This window comes from Pangasianodon hypophthalmus, chromosome 25 (assembly GCF_027358585.1).
Source record: "Pangasianodon hypophthalmus isolate fPanHyp1 chromosome 25, fPanHyp1.pri, whole genome shotgun sequence".
Taxonomy (NCBI): Eukaryota; Metazoa; Chordata; class Actinopteri; order Siluriformes; family Pangasiidae; genus Pangasianodon; species Pangasianodon hypophthalmus.
Genome location: NC_069734.1, coordinates 15,290,038 through 15,313,926, shown reverse-complemented (window position 1 = coordinate 15,313,926; position 23,889 = coordinate 15,290,038). Strand labels below are relative to the sequence as shown.

General features: G+C 38.4%; 1 protein-coding gene across 2 annotated transcripts; it reads right to left on the bottom strand.

Moving 5' to 3' along the window:
- Nucleotides 1–682: 682 nt before the first annotated feature.
- On the bottom strand, nucleotides 683–23,514 carry mrasb (muscle RAS oncogene homolog b). Of its 2 annotated transcripts, none has more exons than XM_026947755.3 (6): nucleotides 22,974–23,514; nucleotides 8,849–9,055; nucleotides 6,919–7,072; nucleotides 5,869–5,968; nucleotides 5,160–5,239; nucleotides 683–2,818 (listed from the first exon to the last, which is right to left on the bottom strand). In XM_026947755.3, the coding sequence occupies exons 1-6, from the start codon at nucleotides 22,975–22,977 to the stop codon at nucleotides 2,722–2,724; spliced, it is 642 nt and encodes a 213-aa protein (XP_026803556.1). In that variant the 5' UTR covers nucleotides 22,978–23,514; the 3' UTR covers nucleotides 683–2,721. The 2 variants fall into 2 exon arrangements, with proteins under 2 accessions (XP_026803556.1, XP_026803557.1); XM_026947756.3 differs by lacking the exon at nucleotides 22,974–23,514 and adding an exon at nucleotides 16,284–16,514.
- Nucleotides 23,515–23,889: the final 375 nt, after the last annotated feature.

Below are 23,889 nucleotides of genomic sequence, written 5' to 3'. Positions count from 1 at the left end.
TCTTTCACCAAGAATCATGGGAAAACCTTTATTCCTAAAGTGTCAAATGTTAGCTAGCATGAATCCTAATCGCTCCAGCTATCACAATACAATCTGCCATGGATAAATACAAGTGTACATAGCAGCAGATAGATTAGAGTGATGACTATTAGGTTTAGATTTGTTAGGAATTTAGATCAACTCCTTGAAACCATCTGATGCTAAAAGGACTTTGACGTATGACTTTACAAATACAGTATATTGTACTAAAGAAATGTATTGATGTAGTGTTTGAAACCTTTCTTTTACGATATAGTGAATACTTCCGGCTCTGGTCAAAGATTACAATGTTCGCTTGTATCTGCAAGCAAAGAGAGAAAAAAAATCAATATTTCATTTAGTTTATCAGTATAACTTGGTGAATCAATATAACTTCCTAGCCTTGATTAGTCTCGTTCTGTTATTGCTTTGGCAAATTATAATTAATTGATTAATTAATTAATTTAGGCCTTTGACTCTAACAATATATGCCTAAAATATCAAGGCAAAAACAAATAAGAAATTAAATACTCTTCATTTTGACCTTTAATTACATTTTTCGTTTTAGTATCAAAAACTTCTGCTTTCATGTGTAGAGAAGCCTTTGAAATAATGACTATATTTAAAAAAAAAAAAAAAAAAAAAAAAAACCCAAACACAGTACTCCGATATAAAAGGCCATGACTTGTCACAAGACCTTTTTTTTAATTCTTGAGATTAGAAATTCTTACAATGCTTCTTGCAAAAATTCCCTTCTTTTATAGTCCACTTATAGCTCATCACACAAATACTTTAACATAACATGAATAATAATAATAATAATAATAATAATAATAATAATAATAATAATAGTAAGTAGAAAAACAGTAGCAAAATGATTGCTAGCACATTTCTTGCTCTAGGTTTCTACTGAAATTGCAAATACAGCGTATCGACATTCAGTCCACAAACTTCCAAAATTGGTAAAAATCACATATCAATAAGATAAAGTACCTCCCTGGTGCAAAATGTATGACAAACGGTACACACTAACATTACGTACAACATTACAACTTCACAAAGAAAATGGCCACTGCAATGATATGCTTATTTGGCTGAACATTAACAGCACAATTGATAAGCTTTACATTCAAACACCTTAAAAAGCTGTTTTTTCCCCCCCCCAAAGCCAATACAAGAGACAATTCTTTCACAAGTTTACAAGCAAAAGCTTTTTTTTTTTTTTTTTTTTCCAATAAAGCAACAGTGCGTTTGAGATGAGCAGAAGAAAAAAAGTTCAACGATTCCTGGTCAGTGGATCGTTCTCCAAAAATGGAAAATGTAACAGTACTATTACGCTGTACTGTTACATGAAACAGTTTGTGCAAAGACAAGTGTATGTGTTACACTGATCTGATTCTTCGGTAACATTCAAGAAGTTAGCAAACATTCATCTGGGCTTCTTCTGTCAGACATGTAATATTACATCAAGAAATCACTAAACATGCTCGATACGTTTTTAAGCCAATAAACCAAAAGAAGTCTGATGTCTTAAAAGTGTTGGTTTTGCAATACAGTTCTGCAATCATCGATTTATACAAACTCCATCTTTGTGCTAATGTAACAACTTTCGGGTTGATTTGAACCAAAATCCAGTGATTGACCAGTGGTGCAAGTGGCTACCTGGCACTACAAATTACAATTTAATCCATTGCTTGTAAGCTTTTTGAAGGTCATTTGGTTTATTCATAGCCTGGCATTATTCATTCATTCATCTGCAGTAAACACTTTATCCTGGTCAGGGTTGCCAGGGTTCCTTTCCCAGGAACACTGGGCGTGAGGCGGGAATAAATTCATAGCCAGTCTGTCTACCTGCATGGTTTCGGACGGTGGGACGAAACCTGGAGGACCCAGAGAACTTGGGGAGAACATGAGAAACTCCAAACGCTCAGGATCGAACCAGGGGACCCTGGAGCTGTGAGGCAGCAATGCTCCCTACTGCCACCTAAACAAAGTGCCACATAAAATCGCAACGTATTAACCAATACATTTGCTAATTACCTGATACTCCTTGTATGGTTCTTAATCATGCACATAGGTTTACTGACTTCATTTACAGACCCATAAACACTAGCAGTTTCTGACTCCAGCAACATGATTAGTGTGTTTTGGTGTGAAATTAGCAAGATGGCTTTGAGCAATGGCTTCTGCATTTAGTGGCACTTACAGAATAGATGGTTTATTCCGTCTCTGTATTTATAAAAGTTCATCCACCATCTCTTTCACTTGAAGGCCTTTGTTTCCTCATGGAGCAGTAAAAATCTGACATTCTAGCTAGCAAATCCTTGTGCTGTGAAAGGATTATTTTACAATAATGGGACAAACATAAAGATACAAAAACAAGGCCTCGTTAGGGATGTCTTTGAATTGTTCTCTGAGTGAAACAGCGCTTAATTCCTGGACTTATTTCAATTTCCAGGGAGTCAACACCCAGTTTAGGAGATTGGGCTTAAATGGAGCAATGGATTTCTACTACACATTTTTAATAACACATATTATTAACACTGGATGGCAAGATTTGTCTCCTGAATTGGCTGGATTGAAGTGAAAACACTGTGTGCAGTAGTATTACATTTAAGGAGCTCTGTGGTGTGTGTGTGTGTGTGTGTGTTAACAGTCCAAGCCATCATCGCGTGGTTGACGTGCCCAGAGAGAAACAAACAGTCATAGTAGGACACAGTGAAGCCTGGCTGATCCGGTTGGCCTGTCCGCCCGCCATTTTGTTTTTTTCTTCTTCTGGGCCCTCTCTGGAACCTGCTGCCTGTACATTTTGAAAGAAGGAAGAGAAAGCAAGAAAGTGTAGAATTAGAATCTAATTAGATAAATGGAAGTGCTGATACTGTTTTTATCTATCCCATATCTCACCATTTAACCTGCAGGAATTCCCATTACCATCTGAACCACTGATAAGTTACTAGCTTAACTGAATTCTTCTGCTAAATTGATGGCTGAAAGCCTGATTTCAGGAGACTACTGCAATCTGTGATTACTATAGCTATCAGAACAGACGCTCAATATTTTCACTCAATATTTTGCTCTTTCAGAGGGAAACTCCTTTCAGTGAATACGCCACCCTCTTTGACCTTATGTGTGCTACGCACTTCGTGTTGAATAATCCCTACGATCAGTATTAAATACCAAAAGAAACAGATTTGGTCCATTAGGTCAGTTTATTCCTGCAGTTTGTCTTCATTCGAACTGAGTATTGTCTAAAGAATGTGAGGCGTGTTGTGTTACAGCAACAAGTGCTTCGACAATAACTTCTGGTGGGATCCTCAGGACTTTTGCTATACTTCATCATTGAATCAAACAGACTACATGCACATGTACACTTGCAAGAGATAGTAAGACATCTGCCAAGCGAAAAGCATTTTAATTCACATAGACTTTTGTTTACCAATCAAATAAGTCAAATGGCAGGACACATAATGCAAAATCTGTTCTCTCATGTGTGCTACTAATTATTTATAATTATTAACTATTATCCTCAAATTTAAAAAGGTGCAAATATACCTTATAAATATCCCACTTATACTGTGGAACCCTGAGATCTGAGATGGCATATGATGAACAGCTCTGATTCTGAAATGCTGAATTAAAGGGATGCCAGTATTTTTTCCACGTGATTTTTATCCTTTCTTACCCCCCCAACCCCAGACTCGGTGAGCCACACATTCACAGACACGCTACGATTGTTGCCTAAGCAATCACAGGAAAGCAGAGCCATAACTTTAGGCAAAGGGATTCAAGAGTGATTTGTAGTTTCACTCATTATGTGTATGTTTTGACCATGGACGGTGGTGGAATTCTCTGACTGTAGAAGGAAAGATCTAGATGAACAAATGGGCAGCAGGGTGGCATTACTGCAGCATTGTTTAGACAGGTGTGTCAGTGTGCAAAGTCGTTGCTGAGATACAGCCTCAATTCCTGTTTGGCGTCTTTGCCGTCAGATTCGGTGGGCCATTACGGACAAACCATTTGGTATATTCAAAATTCTTTTGATAACTTTTGTGAGGCTTACTCTGAAGCTGACGTGTGCCAAATTTGGTGAGGATTGGAGAAAATTTGTAGGAGGAGTAGCAACAAAATCCAAGATGGACAGGAAGTACACTTGAATTTCAGATGTTGGTGTGTGTTCACTTCTGCATACACCGGGGAATTATAGGAAAAATGAACTGTGAATTTATCACAAACTCTTCAAATGACATAAGGAAAAAAAAAAAGAAAGTTGTTACAGTTCTTGACCACAAGGTGATGCAGTCACAAAACTTCTGGGGTACATTCAGGGCATGGTCTTGAAGATACTTATCAAGTTTTGTGATGATATGTAGATGCATTGCTGAGATACACCCCCACATCCTGTTTTTTCATTTGCCAGCACATTACAGGACAACTGGTTTGAACATCAAAAGGTCTCAAGATGATGTGATTAAATTGTGGTGAAGATTGGACAAAATTTGGAAGAGGAGTAGCAAAAATGGCAGTTAGATGTAAGCGTTTTTGGGGTGATATTGCATCTTTTGACCAGTAGGTGGCGCTATCACGAAATTTGCTGCATAGCCTCAGGTCATGGTCTTCAAGATGCCTACCAAGTTTTGTGTCAGCGCACAAAGTCGTTGCTGAGACACAGCCTCACTTCCTGTTTGGCGGCTTCGCCATCAGATTCGTTGGCCCATTACGGGCAAACCCATTGAACTATTCAAAATTCTTTTGATAACCTTTGTGAGGCTTACTCTGAAGATGATGTGTGCCAAATTTGGTGATGATTTGACAAAATTTGTATTAGGAGTAGCAAAGAAACTGTTTTTGACAAAATCCATGATGGCGGAGAATGCCTGGCTTTTAAATTTTGGACATATGGTTCAAAAGTTATGACCATAAATGTACTTCCAAATTACGCCCAAATTTAATAGTGGTGCTAGAACGTTGGCAGCAGAAGAAGAAGAAGAAGAAGGAAAAGAAGAAAACATAGAATAACAATGGGGTGCCTATGTACCTTCGGTGCTTGGCCCCCTAATGAATACATTTATCACAATGTGGTGCTTCACATATTTCACAATATCAGTGACGGAATCATGTGACTTTATTTAAATTTCACTCACCGAATCACTCTCACGAGCTCATGAAATGCTTTATCAACATTCATGGGTGGATCCTTCGCACTTGTTTCAATATATGTAATCTATTAAGAGAAGGCAAAAGTGTATTCAGGAGCAAAACATTCAGTATATTTAGAATCTGAACTGAACTGTAAACTGTAAAAATCAGATTTTGGCAAATAATTCATACAACACACCTGCATACACTTAAGTAATCTAACAATGGCAAAACTCTGGGTCTGCGTGCATCGGTCCATAATCTGATTTCATTCTAAACATGTGATATATCCCTCTGCAGTCACTTTTCAGTTCCAATAAATCCCTCTGAGCTGAAAATTTCATCAGATGTCTTGCCATATTTTTACCGTATTTGCAAAAAGTCATTTCTTTCTTCATGTTAACTGGTAGAGAGAGGGTTTAATGTGTTGCTTGCGCTACCAGTTAACAATTATATTTTTTGCTGCAATGTTTTGGCTCGATTATTCAGCTAAAATCAAGGTGACTATCAGATTTATTGAAAAAATTCCATAATTAACCCAATTTAAGACACCATAGTTTACTTTAGTAAGGGTAACTGTTAACTGCTGAAATGAGACATTGCTCATAATATAAGTGTGAATGAAGAACAATCATTAAAATACACAAAACCAAGAAGAACCTGACAGAGTTCCAAAGTATGAAGCTGCCTTGTGAATGGTGAAGAAGCACCTACGCTGTGTTTCATCGCCATCTCCTTCCCCTGTTCGCTTGTGATTTTGCGCAAATGCACCAGGTCGACTTTATTAGCAACGAGGACCATCGGGAAGGACTCCCTGCATGCACACACACACACACACACACACACACACACACACACACACACACAATGAAAAGGTGAAGCAGTATCACGTCCTAATTCAGGGATGTCAAGACTCCTAGCCTGGAGAAGTCCATTTTTTTCATTTAACACCACCTTGATATGAAAATACTCAAACTCATTAAAGAATAATAATACAACAGGAAGTAATTACTCAGAACAGTCTGATGTGTGCATGACATTTTGCTTTACTTAACAACAATGTACCAGAAACATTTTCTTCTTTAGGGCAAGTGGCAAAAAACTAGCAAGCATAGGCTTCGTCAAGCATCATAGTATCTACAAAAACACAGTTTATGGCCACAGATAGATTTTTAGTTATTTACCCTTAGCAATGTTGTGTTATTTAGTTCAATGTCTGATCTTGCCAGTGATCTGGGTACAATCTGTCATCTTTAAGTTACACCACATACCAATAGCCATACTCATATTCAGTACCCTATTCTAATAAGTTGCGATAAGTGATTTCTATTAAGTTCCTGATTTACTTGTTATGTAAACTTATGGCATTCAGTGTATCATTGCAAAGTCTTGCCATTCTGTCAAGTTAGGTACATTCTAAGCTGTTTTGTTCTGATTGCCTATTCTGTTTTTTTCACCATTTTGCTGCTCCATGGTGCTCCATACTCTTTGATTACCCTCTTGGTGTGATGGTTTCTATCATTAAGGTGTCTCATGTTTGTGTTGGGTTTTTTAAAAAAAAAAAAATCTGCACATAGAGCCGTACTATGCCTTTATGCACTCAATTTCATGTCTGTATAACCTCCAGGTTTAATGGTATATACTATCTAGAATGGTATAACTGTTACAGATTTCCTAATCAAGACGTTCTGTTATTCCACAATAATGTGCCTATGCCTACTAGTGTTTTGCCCTATAAATGAATCAATGACTGTCCTTTTATACCTGTCTTTCACTCTCAGGATGAGCTGATGGAAACGGTCCACATGCTCAAAGCTGGCCTTGTCTGTCACTGAAAACACTATGAGGAAACCGTCTCCAGTCCTCATATACTGCTCTCTCATAGCACTGAACTCCTCCTGTCCTGCCGTGTCCAGAACTACGGACACACACGAACAAGAGAGAGAGAGAGAGAGAGAGAGAGAGAGAAAGAAAGATGGAGAGAGAGATTAATCCTGAGTAGCTCAAGCACACAGACACAATGTGGTCTGAGTGACTGAATCACAAGACACATCTGAGCCTGTAGTTAGCGCTGCCCACTTGTGATCTGAAGTTAATACCAGGTCTGAAATACACGGAACCTATCCTACTCATTAAAAAAAATAAATAAAATTAAAAATTAAAAAGAGATAATTCTTAGAAATACACACACACACACAAACATGATATCAAGACATAATCCAGTAATACTGTATCTCTTGAGAACTTCTCAAAGGCATAACATTTATTCTCATTTTAAGGGTAAAAATCGTAATGAATTCAATAATAATAATAATAGTAATAATAATAATAATAATAATAGTAACCCTGCATCTTCTCCTTGGAGCTCTTCTTTTCAATGGAACAGATTGGTTGCACTAATGCTGGTACACTAACACCACCTACAGGCAGTCCAGTCTGTAAATCGTAATGTCAGTGCAATCTAGAACTGTACACATAGTGTCTGTTACGCCAAATTAACTGATTGCATAGTGGAAAATGGGTATTTAAATCCAAGGGGCACTGTAGCAGGAATCTAGATCAAACAGAAGTGTATCAAAACTCAAGCATATACACAAAATACACACCAACACACCATACTCAGATGCGGACAATATGCACATATACATACAGAAACACACACACACACACAGATTAATTGCTGTGTAAGCAAAGGCACAGCAACCCACAAACCAAAAAAAAAGCACAGATTATCTTCAGAGTAAGCACCGACACACCCGTGTGCAAACTAAATAAAGATAATGGGCCTCATTAATCAAGCTGGATACAAACGGATTTATTCGTAAAATATTCGTAGGAGCATTGACACAGGAAATTTGGTATTCATGAAAATCCTGCAATTTTAGAAGAAAAAAAAAAAAAAGTTTGTATCCTACTCGTGCTCCTGTGTATGTAAACCTCAGTTGCTTGGTGTGACACTTGTCCTGGCCGGGACGGGAATGAGGACACGGGAGACAGGCTTGCAACAACTCAAAAGGGGCTTTATTCTTTGTCGTTTACTTTCACTTTGCAGCACTTTTTCTCACACACACACACACACACACACACACACACGGCTCTCTCAAGGCGCTTATCTCTCCTCTTTTTATCCGCACCACAGCTCACTACAACACAGATCCCTCTGTAGTACAATTCCTCTCAGGTGTGCAACCCTTACCACTCACCTTCTCTGGCTCCGCCCTCCATTCGCAAACCGGTGCTCGACCAATCGTATTAATGCACGAAACACAACTGAGCTGTGTCGGGAATGCTCTTTGTACCTTACAGGTGATTGGTTTCCATAAGTTTTGGAACAGTTTCCAAAACTTCTGTATATCTGGCGGAACCTTTTAGTTCATTTTGGATTACGTAAGCATTTACACACAACTTTACTAAGATTCATAAATGAGGCCTAATGATCATAAAAAACACACACAAACACAAACTGTACCTACAAGCAAGTTTCACTTAGAGTACACATAGGCACACCCTCAAACAAAAACTAACACACACACACACACACACACCCACACCCACAGAGAGAGTAAGCACAGTCACACCCTTGATCAAATAAAACAAAAATATTGTAAATCAACACACAGACACAATAATACACTTCTAATAAGTGCACACAAACACACATGCACACAGACTGAGGGAAAAAAAAGAGGTCTACCGTCCAGTATGGCCCACTGTCCATCGATCTCGGTGTGTTTGAGGTAGGAGTCCTCGATGGTCGGGTCGTAATCAGGCACGAAGATCTTCTGAAAGAACTGGATGGTGAGGGCGCTCTTACCCACACCTCCGTCACCCACTACTACCAGCTTATAAGTGGGCAGGTTGTCCCCGGGCACAGCGCTCGTCGCCATGGAGACTGCTACACCTGGTCACACATACATAAGCACACTGGATGACATCGAGAGGAGAAGCGATGAACCCTAACACTCTAAATGGGCTGTAAAGTGATACGTAGGCACTGTAATGCCGCAGCTTTCGAGAATAAGCAAGCACTCGGCAATATCTGCTGACGAAGCCTTTTTCCAAGCGTCCAAAGAAAAGCGTTATGCACTCACGTATATGAAATATCGACTAGACCGTATACACGGACCGTAAAACAACCTTGTCACAGATTTGTCCATACCTTTTCGCAGGACATAATATAATCCCGTTAAAAGAAATGCTAACGTTCCAGAACCTTCTACATCCAAATCCAGCTAAGAAAACTATATCTATATAGACTATTGATTTTTAATGGGAAAAATTGTAAGCCAATAAATACTCACCCGTTTGACTTTCCAAATATGACTCTAAAACCAGCTTGCCTCTTAATTACAAGAGAGTTTTTTTTTTTTTTTGGGCTTCTTTGCTTTCTTCAAAAAGATTTTCATGAATTTTTTTCCAAACCCATTTTGCACTGCTGTTTTTTTTCCACTAAAAAAATGCCCAATACAGGCGTCCTGAGTGGTGCTACAGAAAAATTCGCCCTTTCGTTGGGAGATCGCGACTATGCCACAGCCATCTGTGTCAAGGAATGGCCATGCTATCTGTGGGGGAGGGATACCGTTACTCTCTCCCCTGTCAATCAGAGACACTAGGTAGAGCTACACACTATCCTTCACCATCCCTGATTAGTAACTGTTTTGTCACGGGGAGATCTAGCTAGCAATGATTAAAATTGGGAGAAAAATGGCATACAAACAAACAAAAAAAAAAAAGCAAATAAAATGCATAATATGAACAGGAAATCGACTAATGAGACTTCTTAGTCGATATTTATAGAGACTTCTATAAATATTTATTTGACAGTTTTTCCAAGGCACAATGTACACTTTAATTTCTAGTACCTGCACTGCAACAAATATTCAATATGTTTGACAAAAATCGATAACTATATGGCCAAAAGTATGTGGACACCTAACCATCATATCCATATGTGCTAGTTGAGCATACCATTCCAGATTTAGTCCCCGCCTTTGCTGCTGTAACAGCCTCCACACTTCTGGGAAGGCTTTCCACTAAATTTTGGAACGTGGCTGTGGGGATTTCTGCCCATTCAGCCACAAGAGCATTAGTGAGGTCAGGCAGTGATGTCAGGCGAGGAGGCCTGGGGTGCAGTCGGCGTTCCAGTTCATCCCAATGGTGTTCAGTGGGGTTGAGGTCAGGGCTCTGTGCAGGACACTCGAGTTCTTCCACACTAACCTTGGCAAGCCATGTTTTCATGGAGCTCGCTTTGTGCACAGGGACACTGTCATGCTGGAACAGGTTTGGTCCTCTTAGTTCCAATGAAGAGAAATCTTAAAGCTACACCATACAAAGACATCCTTTACAATTGTGTGCTTCCAACTTTGTGGCATCAGTTTAGGGAAGAACCACATATGGGAGTGATGGTCAGGTGTGCACAAACTTTTGGCCATATAAGTAGTAAGTAGCTACATCTAACCGAAAACATGGAGGAAAATCAAGGCGGTAAGAAAAACTGCATAAAAACATCCGACAGAATGAGGAAAATCCCTGTTGTGAGCGTCTGTTGTAGCACAGTAAGGTGATATGACTAGCATTAATGTAGCCGTTATCAAAACAAAGGTTTTGTGAGGCAAACTGACTAATATGATTACAGCATTTCCTATAAATGATGTATGCTTTGCTATTTTCTATGCTTTAGACCTAATTTCAGGCAACAATACATCTTAAAGCCTGTTGTCCTTTACTGCTCTGCTCGCTAGCTAGCATTACTGAGAGGCTGGATTTGAAAGTAAGTGAACACGTACATGCTAGCTCACTCTCTGGAGCAGAAGGAAACTGTTTTGTGTACTGAGTTTAGCACATGCTCTGGTACAAATACATGTATGTTCTGTCATTCAAAAGTTATTGTTCATACAACAAAACTACACCCACAAAACCTGAATTAAAACCTCACTTGTTTATTGGGAATTATGGTTTTCGAATTTTTTCAGAAAGGTTTTAGAAATTTAGTTTTATGTTAGCCATGCTACTCAAGAAGTTCAGATCGTTTGCTACTAAGTTAATTGATGGTAAATTAACAAAATACCAAATTAACTACTAAACTATAACATACAGAAAAACAATACATGATATAGATGTGTAATCTCATCTGCATGTACTGTATCCGTAGCAGGAAAGACTATAAGCATCACACTAATTTGGGCCAATGTGCTACTGTTAGCCTGGAACTAACCCTGGACCTCATTTATCTAGCTGGATACGAACGAAATTATGCGGAAATCATGTGTATGAGCATTTACACAAAAATCTGCCATTCATTAAAATCCCGTTCTGAAAAACTTTCATATCCTACTCCTGTGTGTCTGTAAATTTACTCATAAAAAGACGAACTAATGGAAAGCTTGAATGATCGGCTTTGAATCTTACAATTTGCGATAACAAGTTACTGCTATATATTACGTATAGTTATATAGGGATCACGCTGTCAAGTTTAAAATGTTATTTATTTCAAACACACACAAATTAACTATTTTTTAGACCCGTCATTTCATATTAAGATGAAATTGCTACCGTACAAAAGGAGCATGGGCCAGTTTGTGCAGATGGCACCCGTAAACCCGAGGCAATGCTAATGTTGCAGTTGATATTACTGGAAGAGTTAGCACATGATGCGGATACTGAGACCGATATGATTTTTTTTTTTCAGAGATTAGCAATATTCTAACAAAACAAAAGTAGCATACTGTATAGTGAATTGGTACACTAAAACTAACTATTCAGACAGATTTAGTTACCATAAACTGCTGTATATACGTGCACGCCAGTTTCTATAATCAACGCCTGCGTGCTGTGCTTGATGTAAGTCACACTCGTGTCTAAAAATGATTCAGAAGCATGTTGTTTGCTGTGCTGGCACTAACGTGACCAGAAATTAATTTCATAATTGTTTTTCTCATCTGTACAATTAAATTGGTAAGTTGTACATTTCTGCGCTTCTACATTTCAGGTGGATGTAAAATTTGTTATTTAGCCTAATCGGTTAAGGCACAATCTACCGTCAAACAATCTTTCAATATTAATAACGTTGCCATGAAATACATTTATGAGACTGAAAAAGATTAAAATAACGTTAATAACAACTGAAATTTACACCTTATGTTATAAATCTTGATCTACTCTTCTTACAATACAATATATTGATATTGCAGTGGTTCGATTTGTTGTCATTACAAAATAAATGTATTAAAATGTAATATTTTATTTGTGCCAATTTTGTCGTGTGAAACCTTGGTCTCGGTTTCGTATCGTGGCTTTAGTGTAAAGTCTCATGCCTACTAATTGGATTTTCTTGAAAACCACATTTCTTGTATAAATGGTTTTGTGAATGATTTACAAATAATTTCTTTCACATCCAGCTATAATCACAGGGGTTGTGATTACTATAGCGGGATCAGCTCAGCAATCAATACAGCACTGAAATGGTCAAAATGTGATGAAAAACGTAATAAAATCATAGCGGGAAGCACACCAGCAAGCACCATTTCAAAAGAGTCTATCTTTCGTGAGATACAACACTGTACAAATACCGTATCTATAGCAGAGCAGTCTGTGGTAAACATTTTTATCTGACTTTATTTCAGTCAAGTATTTCACCGTGTTGAAAGAGTGGAAGTAAATATTGAGAAATCGTACACTGCACGTAGGTGAGTGCGTCTGTCAAGTTTTGAAATACTGATGAGCCCTTCCTTAATGCATCAAGAGTTACACTGTTCTATTATCCAACTTCGTTGGTCATTACCCAAGATAAAGCCGGAGAATTTGCAAACTCCATATTGCAACAGTGCCGATAATCCACTATACGACATTCAACACACACACTGTATTCATAAGGACACCTGAGAATATAAATAATTAGTGTTCCATTTAATTGCCTGCTCTTTAGGTAGACAACATTGTAAAGCTAGCTGTCACTTTTAATGTTATTGAATGCCTGCGAAACAAGTTCGTTCCTGTTATCGTTTGGGTTATAGCAGCTATAAACATTCATTCCCTCCATTTTTTTTCCCTCTCTTTAAGTCAATCAAACAAACAACAACAAAGCAAAAAACAACGCTGCTTGTCATTGTTATTAAGAAACCGGAAAGCACAAAGCCCTCTATCCTGAGGACTTTCAGAAAATGTCAGAAAACAAAAAGTCACAGCTTTACCCCTGACTCTCACAAAGCGCTGATAACGGAGACTCCTTCAATAAAGGATCGCCATTACAAAAAGCATCACAATACCACCGATTATGTATATTTGCTGTGTTAAACACAGGGGTGCGGGAAAGCGTTTTTGCATTGAGGTGATGGAAATTTAAGCAGCATACAAGAGGCATGCGCTATGATGTCATACCCAAATGACAGTCTAATCTTTATTTTATTTTATTTTATTTTAAACAGAGAATGTTACACCTCTTCCACCTCTACCATTAGTAACTTCCTGGCTTCTTTTTCAGAATTTACATATACATATATATATGTATATACACATATATACATGCATACGCACACACACACCACAGCGCAGTTGAAGTCTCATATCAGAAGCTGTTGATTAATTTTCTATAACAGCATGGCTCTGACAATAGGTACGACTGTGACATAAAGGATTATGAGGTTTTATTTTATTTATGCACTCGTTCTAATACATTATTGCACCTGTAACAGTTCATCGTTCACAGTCCCAAATCAAAACTGATCCAAATCACGTTACAATCCTTACCTTTAGTTTTCGAGTCTAAAACAAGTCATAATGTGCTCTTTACAAAATGTATTAGTGTAGTACTTTCAACTTGCTAATCTAATGGAAGTATATGGGTATTTGAGAGACACACACATGACTATAAAAAGGGAATATTTCAGTTCGGTTTCACGTGAAATCGGGTGCAGACTAAGGGTTCACTAAGGGTACCCATGGATTTCAGGTCAATATGGCCTTTCCTTGTGATTTACTAGCTCAAATGGCAAACAAAATTTGACGTTGTTGCTTTTGCGTCTGAAATTCTTGAACCACAGGTTCTACATGTTGCAGCCCTTTTGCTGTTGCAAGCAACATAATCTTTGTAGGTGTAGACTACTATCGTTTGGGAGCATGATTACCGCAGAGTGCCTCTGTTGTCGGGGAATGAGCACTCTTTCAACTTTGCTCTGCCTAGTGCAAGTTCACTGGCTGTCTGCCTGGTTCAGTGTTGACATTTGAAATGAAGATTGATGCTGAATTGCTGAAAATTCATGTTTGCTGGTGGATGGGGGGAGTTGATTGCACACTGCACACTTTTAAATGTGTAATTTTTGCATCTTTAGTTTTGAAAAGGCATCAAATCTTTCCAAATCGAGCTTATTTTCCAGCTCGAGTCAAAGCCAGTCGCAAAAGTCTTCTTTAATTATGTCGTGAAAATTCGTGACACGACTCCAAGTCGAGTCCAAGCCATGTGCCTCGAGTCCACAACATGCAATATTCAACCAAATTTAAACAAAATGTAGCAAAACTAAAAAAAATATATATATATATATTGCACGGATAGGATATAACCATAAACATGCACTTTGGAATGAGCTCATACAATGCAATGTGTCTGATATAATTTACATTGATCTTGTAGCCTACAGCATGCACCAGCTCCTCTGGGAAGCACAGTGACCTCACCTGTAGTCAAAGATTACATCACTGTGCGCTCATTTCTCACACTGAACATGACATGCACACTGAACACACTAAACAGATCACAGTGTGCTTATTTCTCATACTGAACACAACACTCAGGTCTGAGGCAGAATCCGACTCTGCCATTTTGTGCAAAGATTCAATAGAGCATGCATGCACATTTGTCAGATTTAACACTACATGTACATTTATTTCTCAGGTTTAACCCTCCATGTACATTTCTCAGATTTAACTCCACATGTACATTTCTCAGGTTTAACCCTCCATGTACATTTCTCAGATTTAACAGTGGATGCACATTTCTCAGATTTAACCCTTCATGTATATTTCTCAGACTTAACCTTTCATGTACATTTCTCAGATTTAATCCTCCACGCACTTTTCTCAGATTTAACCCTCTATGCATATTTCTCAGAAAATTAACACTACATGTACATTTATTTCTCAGATTTAACCCTCTATGCACATTTTTCAGATTTCACTCCACATGCACTTTTCTCAGATTTAACCCTTCATGTACATTTCTCAGATTTAATCCTCCATGCACTTTTCTCAGATAATTAACACATGTACATTTATTTCTCAGATTTAACCCTTCATGCACTTTTCTCAGATTTAACTCCACATGTACATTTCTCAGGTTTAACCCTACCTGCAAATTTCTCAGATTTAACCCTTCATGTACATTTCTCAGATTTAATCCTCCAAGCACTCTTCTCAGATTTAACCCTACATTTACATTTCTCAGATTTAACCCTTCATGCAAATTTCTCAGATTTAACCCTACATTTACATTTCTCAGTTTTAACTCTACGTGCACTTTTCTCAGATTTAACTCCACATGTACATTTCTCAGGTTTAACCCTCCATGTACATTTCTCAGATTTAACCCTCTATCCGTATGTACTCGGAAAATTAACTCTACATGCACATTTCTCAGAAAATTAACCCTCCATGCACTACGATCACTCACAAATCACGGGCTCCCTACACAAAGTGCATATCTCTCAGCCTCAACACAGCACATATTGCATGCGCGTGCATCATACTGCAGTTGGATATTACTGGAACAGCTGTGTAGGCGTTTAAGTCGTGCTTATTTCGCTCTCATTAACTGTTCTTTTCCTTTAAGAAAAAAAAAAAATCTATATTTAAAGATCACTGTTGCATGAAATATTTTCTGGACATTTTTCTTTTCTTTAGAAAGAAAGCAACAGCGTGTCTCTTCATGGAAGCTCCATGTACTTCTGATGTAAAGCCTCATCTCTGGCTTCGAGACATGCAGTGTGAAATCCTTTCACAGATCAGCTGTAAGCCCTTTGTCATTAGTGAATTATTAATAGCACGGACGCAGAGGCCTGATGCTTCCTGCAGCTCGAGAATGATTTTGGTGCCATAGCTGTCAAAGCAACGCTGCCAAAACCACACTAAAATCATGTTACCGTTTAAGGAGAAGACACCATGTGCGGATGACAAAGTCCTTTTGAGGAGACGTTGAAGCAAACATTCCAGTTGAAACCCAAGTCGTGTCGGGGTGTTGTTTTTTTTTTCTTTTCACCTTGGGTGTTTTTTTTTTCTTTTTTTTTTCACAGTGTTATCTCTTCCAGACCAGAGAGCTCTTCATCCATCCGCTTCAAGTGTTTCAGTTCCTTACACCGCAACAGCCGTTACAAATAAAACCCTCTCACATGTAGGGGGGTATTAATAACTTCACCGACAAATATCCTCCTTTACTAAACGCTCTTCTACTATTACTTTGTTTATTATAACCTAAAATAGGTCATACTGTTCAAATAACGCCGCGTAGTAATAGTCTTTTCTGTAATAATAAAGAAATGGGCAAATGGTGAACCCCGGGATCCCCCTATTATACGAATGGATCAGTCCACTGTCAGAGCTGGCAGGTTTAAAAGGAAAACACGCACGAGCCGACTTCACAGTAAAGGAAAGAGATTTAAAGCAGGAAGAAGCTAATTCTAGCTCTAACGTCAAATGCTAGCCGCATATTTATACATCATATTATCCATGATTTATATGATATATATCATGGATAATATGATATATAAATATATAAATATGGGGCTAGCATTTGACATCATATTATCCAAGATATTATTGACATACAGTCTCAGTCTTCCATGGAGATAGAAGATAGAGATCATTAAAATTCACATTTATTTGTATAATGCTTATAATACTAGATTTTGCCACAAAGCAGCTTTACAGAAATCCACATGTATATTTATAAGTAGATCCCTAATAAACAAGACGACAGTGGCAAGGCAAGGAAAAAAAAAACCCTTGAGATGACATGAGGAAGAAACCTCGAGAGGAACCAGACTCAAAAGGAAACCCATCCTTTCCTGGGTGACACCAGAGAGTAGGATTATAAACCATTACGTCGTACAGATTTAGAAAAGTCACAGTATTAACTGTGTTTGAAGGATGTTCTGTACGTGTGTTTTGTGAATAAAAGTCCTAGGATGAGCACAGGACAGCCTTTATGATTATAGAAGCAGTCTTTAGGTACAAATCCACAGTATCCATGTGACATTATCCACTGAAGCAAAGGTGAGATTTGGGCATAAACTCTTTTTTTTTTTTTTTTTTTTGGGGAAGTGCAAATCTTTAGGAACCATGCACAACGGCAATGAGTAAGTCACAGTGCTTAGACTGTAAATGCAGGCTGCCGACACATTTAGGCTTGATAAGAGTTCATTAGTGTTCCTAGAACGCCCGAGTTCAATGGTTAAAGTTCTGTATTAGAGATGGAACCACTGATGGGTTTTTGAGCATGGTTCTTAACCTTCAGTTGCTTGGCTGTGGTTTGGATTAGTTTGGATTGTGTCACATTTCTAGGTTGCTTTAAATAAAAGGCACAATGATAAGTAAAAGATGTACAGAACATACACTCAACAGTGTAAAAACTCTCAGAAATAAATCTACCAAACTGTATTTTTCCCCTGTTGCTGGGTGGTAACATCAAGAGCACATCTTCTGGACCTTTAGTAATGTATCTTTTACCCGGGATGGTGCATGTCGTGTACATTTAATTAGCTTTTAGAATAAAGGTACATCATTGGTCATAAAAGGTACATAAATGAAAAAATATATATTTTTAAAGGAATATTATATTCATGTTTCCAGTTGAAAGATACATACTAAAGGTCCAAAAGATGCCCTAGATGGTACCATGGCAGCAACAACAAGAAGTACACCTTCTTTGTTAGCTTTATTTCTGAGAGATATACTGTATGTATCATATAAAACTCTCTACCAATGGCATTTAAATATTTACGTCTTGTTTCCAAATTTCCAAATGATTTCTGAACCACTGTAATCGCAGCTTTAAACTTGATCTTGTCTTATAAACTTATCAGTTCATCATATCCCTTAATCATTTTTTTTGTAAATGGAATTTGCTAGAAACACCATCTGTTTCTAATGACCTGCTTGGAAATATCACTGAACCTCTACAGAACATACCTCATTCTTAGGTTGCTTAGTAACAAGCAGACTTCTCCCAGAATCCTCTTACAGCCCAGCATGGGCCGTATCCTAAACAGCCCCGTCTCTCTCTGCCTAAGTGCACTACATGGGGGGTATACGCCATAATGGCAGCTACACCCTTTACGTAGTGCACTGTGTGTCCAGTAGGGGTGTATTTGGGATACAGCCACAGAAATGTAAACTGACGTCATCATGGAAGCCTATTGTGCTCTGCTTTTGGTAAAAAAAAAAAAAAAATGGACACAGAACCTCTCAGTTGAGACAGATTTTTTAAAAATAGGTTTTTTTTTAAATAAACAAATTAAAATATGTAGTCTCAAGGTAGTTGGTAAACACCTCAGCCAGCAGATGGTGCTGTTACTGCTAAAATGAATTACAGGGGCTGTTATATTTAATTTATACTTTGTTATAATAATTTGTTACAATATGATTTTTTTTGTGTGTGTTAGTGTTCCTAAAACAAACAAAGGAATAAATGAATTAATACCCCAGTGGTATCTAATAGTCTCAATGTTGCAGGTTCCCTCCAGGTTCTCCGGTTTCCTTCTAACGCCAATAACGCTAATAGGTGTCCTAGATGCGAGTTTGTACATGTTTGTGTGCTTGGTGCCCTGCAATGGAGTGACGTCCCATTGATGGACGCCTCGCGTCTACTTTTCAGGGGATAGGCTCCGGATTGCGTGGCCCTGACCAGGAGAAAATGCTTACTGAAGATGAATGATGAGTAATAATAATTTTTCACCCCAAATATTCAACAGCTATAAAGAAATCAACTTTTCTGTTGCAGTCAACCACAAGAAAAAAATATAACACAGTTCAATTACAGTTTTTTTCTCAATTGCTTAGCTACATTATATATCCAAAGGTTTGCGGACAACTGACCATCACACCCATATGTGGTTCTTCGCCAAACTGGGGCCACAAATTTGGAAGCACACAATTGTATAGGATGTCTTTGTAGGCTGTAACATGGGGCACAACCTGTTCCAGCATGACAGTGCCCCTGTGCACATTGTTATTATCACATGAAGACGTGTTTTGCCAAGGTTGGAGTGGTAGAACTCAAGTGTCCTGTACAGATCCCTGACCTCAACCCCACTGAACACCTTTGGGATGAACTGGAACACCGACTGCACCCCCCCAGGCCTCCTCGTGCCAACATCAGTACCTGACCTCCCTAATGCTCTTGTGGCTCAGTGGGCAAATCCCCACAGCCACACACCAAAATGTATTGGAAAGCCTTCCCAGAGGAATGGAGGATAACAGCAAATTGGGACTAAATCTGGAACGGGGTGTTCAACAAGCACGTGCTGTATGAATGTTATGGTCAGGTGTCCGCAAACTTTTGGCCATATAGTGTATGTTTCCTGGCACGCTAGCCTTATTCTCAAAACTCTAAATGCAATTCCCACAACAATAAAAGCATTTCTCACAACATGCAAAAGAATTAAAACACATAAAACAGCAGCCTGTCAACATGTTCCAAAGCATACAAAGTCAATAAATCACTAGCTGACTCAACAAATGAATAGTACCATTTGTTCATTACTCGATCAAGGATTTCTAGCAAAACTGAACAGACAGGGTACATCTGCTGAAAACAGAAACATAAATATGTCTCGCACAATACAGATTGATGGGGTCGATGGGGTGGAGAATGAGAATCCGGAAGGCAAGAAATGGAGAGAGCGGAATTGTTCTTTTCAAGAATGACGCTTGATGCATTTCGGCACTCTTGAGCACAGATACAAATGAAAAAATGAAATTAGTGTCCCACTTTCCAGCTGAGGGCAAGGCAGGTATGTTTAGCAAATAAATAGACTGCCGTCAACCACATACAAACGTAGACCATTATTCATTACCCACTCATTCTCCGTGACTCTTCCTCCCATTCACAGCCTGCACTCAACCACACCCCTGCTGCCACATACCCCAATGCCCGACTCAGGCCAAGGAGACTCAGGAAATCCACCACAGCCATCTGCACCTCTGTGGGCATGTGCACTCTCTCTATTTAATGCATGTTCACTATGTTGGGTTTGGTCTTAAACATGTGGTGCCACCCCTGTGTTTCAATATTATTTTTTGCAAGTTCATGTGGGCTGTGTTTGGCCCATGGGCATCGAGTTAGACGCATGTGCTATATACAATCAGGTCAGTAAGTATTTGGACAGTGACACAATTTTTGTAATTTTGCCTCTGTACACCACCACAATGGATTTGAAATGAAGCAATCAAGATGTGATTGAAGTGTAGACTTTAATTCACAGGGTTTAACAAAAATATTGCATTAACCATTTAGGAATTTACAGCCATTTTTTTAAAGAATCCCTCCATTTCAGGCTCAAAGGTAGTTGCTCAAACTAACAATCATAAATATTAGGATTATTTTTAACACTTGGATGCAAATCTTTTGCAGTCAATGACTGCCTGAAGTCAGGAATCCATGGACATCATTAAATTCTGAGGTTCCTCCCTTGAGATGTTTTGCCAGACCTTTACAGCAACTGCCTTCTGCTGCCGCTTATTTGTGGGTTTTTCTGCCTTCAGTTTTGTCTTCAGAAAGTGAAAAGCATGCTCGATTGGGTTGAGGTCAGGTGACTCACTCAGCCATTTAATACCATGACATTTCCCAGCTCTTGGGTTGCTTTCGCGGTACATTTTGGGTCATTATCCATCTGCACTGTGAAGCGCTGTCCTATCAGTTTTGCATGATTTGATTGAATTTGGGCAGAATGTATAGCTCTGTACACTTCAGAATTCATCCTGCTACAGTGACCCAGTTCCATTGGCAGCCATACTGTACATTCCCATGCCACAACACTGCCTCCACATATTTGACAGATGATGTGGTATGCTTTGGAACATGAGTCCTTCCTTTCCTTCTCCATACTCTTCTCTTCCCATCATTCTGGTACAAATTAATCTTGCATCAGAGCTGGTTAGGCTTTTTTTTTTTTTTTAGAAAAGTTTAATCTGGCGTTTCTGTTCTTGAGTGTTATCAGTGGTTTGCATCTTGAGGTAAACCGTCTGCATTTACATTCATGAAGGCGTCTCTTGATTGTAGACTTTGACAATGATACGCCTACTTCCTCCAGAGTGTTCCTGACTTGGCTAGATGTTGTGAAGAGGTTTTTAAGAATGTACCAAATTGTTGATTTGGCCACTCCTAAAGTTTCTGCTATCTCTCTGATTGGTCTGTTTTGTTTTTTCAGCCTAATGATGGCCTCCTTCACTTGCATCGATACCTCTTTGGACCGCATATTGAGAGTTCCCATGAACAGCTACCAAATGCAAATTCAAGCTTGTTTTTTTGTACTGCAGCGAGGACTATCTTGATATTTCCACAGGTTTCAGCTGCTTAATATGCAGATCATTATCATGCTGACTAAGCATTTACCTGTAGACTTTCGTCAGGAAACTGCTAGATTTTGATTAGATATCGAAAATTAATTATTTAACATTTGCACATACAGTATTTTAATTGGCAAACAGTCTTTTGAGGTTAAGTGCATAATTTTTTAAAATCTAACAGTAATAAATGTAGAAAATTTTGATATTTTATTTTCAACATACTCAAGCAAAGGTAAAGGTACAAAGATTTAATTATAATCACAAAAGTACAGTTACACCGCTGTATGTACTGAAGTATTGTAATGTAAAGACGGTAAAGTGGCATTGTTTTCATTGTCTCAGAATCAGTGTGTAGGCCTGCTATTTGTGCTCAATGAGTTAGCATTTGACCTAGCATGGAGGTCAGCACATGCTCCGGCCATGTTAGCACTGATAGCATGGTCTGGAGAGAGCCACTTGCAAGATAGCCACAACGGCCTAGCTGTTGCAGAAACAGTGGATTGTGGGCTAACAAGTTAAGCTAGTAGGCGCAACTAGCTAGAAGTAGCTAGCAATTACCAGCCAATACTCCAACAGAGAAAGGAATGGATACAGTCACTGTGGTGGGAAAAGAGGCAGAAGAGAAACTCCATTTTTCTCTCTTCAGTTTATCACATCTTTGGAAGACTGAAAAACTGTAGCTACGACTGTAGTCACAAGCCAAACTCTCCAATCATTACAGCGTTGGCAAGTAGAGAAAAGGAAAAGAAGTGATGATATGATGGGCATTTATTCAAAAAATACTACAGCACTGCCAATTTCTGACTTAGTCAGAAGGTCTTGGCATGGTGCATGCGCACCTGAGAGCATATCCAAGTGTTCAACACCGCCCTGGTTTAGTAGGGGTGCAGAAAGATCTGTCTCTTCCCACATTAACGATGTTATTTAAAGGTTTTATTCAAATCAGTAATACATTTTCAGGAATTCCTTTTTTTGACCTTGTTTCTATCTGCCATTTATTTTCTTATCAGCCTTTACACTCATTATTATTATTAGTAGTAGTAGTAATAGTAGTAGTAGTAGTAGTAGTAGTAGTACAATTAGCATTAGTATTAGTATTTTTTTTTTTGACCTCTAGAGGCCACTTGAAGCCACAGAAAATGCAGCATTCTCTAATGTATGGCTGGAAAGTTTCAAACCTACAGGAAACTTTGTCTCACCATCACTAGTTTTAACAAGCAGCAAGAAGTTAACATGGTAATAAGCATTATGTTAACAGGTCAGATTACCCATGCAGTGATGATGTCACGAGGAGTAAGAAGGCATAGGGAAATCTGGAATGGTGTGGACTGGATCATGGGCGTGAACTGCAACGGGCTGGACCTCTGGAAAACCCAAAATGGAGAGACAGCACAGATACACAACACAACACACGTGGATATAACAATATGTTAACGCAGTATCTGCAGTATTAGTATCTGACTGTTGCATTTTTGAACTGATTATAAACTTAGATCCGGATCACGTGTAAATAAAGCACTAAGATTTCATGTATGGTCATCGCATCAAATGCATTTTAAGTTTTTAAAAAAACTGTCATTGATTAGGTTAGGAATAGAACACAACAGGGCCTCACAAATTGCTGTGGTGTAAGAGGAAAAACACACTTTGGGACGTGCTGTTTTAGGAAAATAATCCATCCTGGGGTGGTGTGATGCTGTTACCACCTACATTCCTTTTTTAACACCACAGCCAGAATTTACAATTTTAATTTATTAATGAACAACAAGCGCATTTTAACCGTTTATAGTTACATTAGTTCCATACATAGTTACATAGTTAGTTCCTGTTATTGCTTATGTTTTAACAGTCCGTCCCTCACCAGCCTCTCTTTTTTTTCTCTCTCTCTTGAAATCATGAAGAAAAAAAAAGCAGCATGCAGAAAGCACAAAGTCCTCCATCCTGAAGACTTTCCTGTGGTGGAAAACTTACTGACTCTTACAAAGCATTGATACTTTGTTCAAAGACGTTACACAAACATCTCCATAACATATCTTTCAAGGGCTCACTCTGATTTTTATATTTTTGGAATATGTTCTTCTATGGAGTTGAACAGTTATAATACAGCTGGTCAGATATTTTTATTAAGTAATTTTAAGGATGAAAAAGACAGATTCTTTTTTTTTTTTTTTTAAGGCCCAAGAT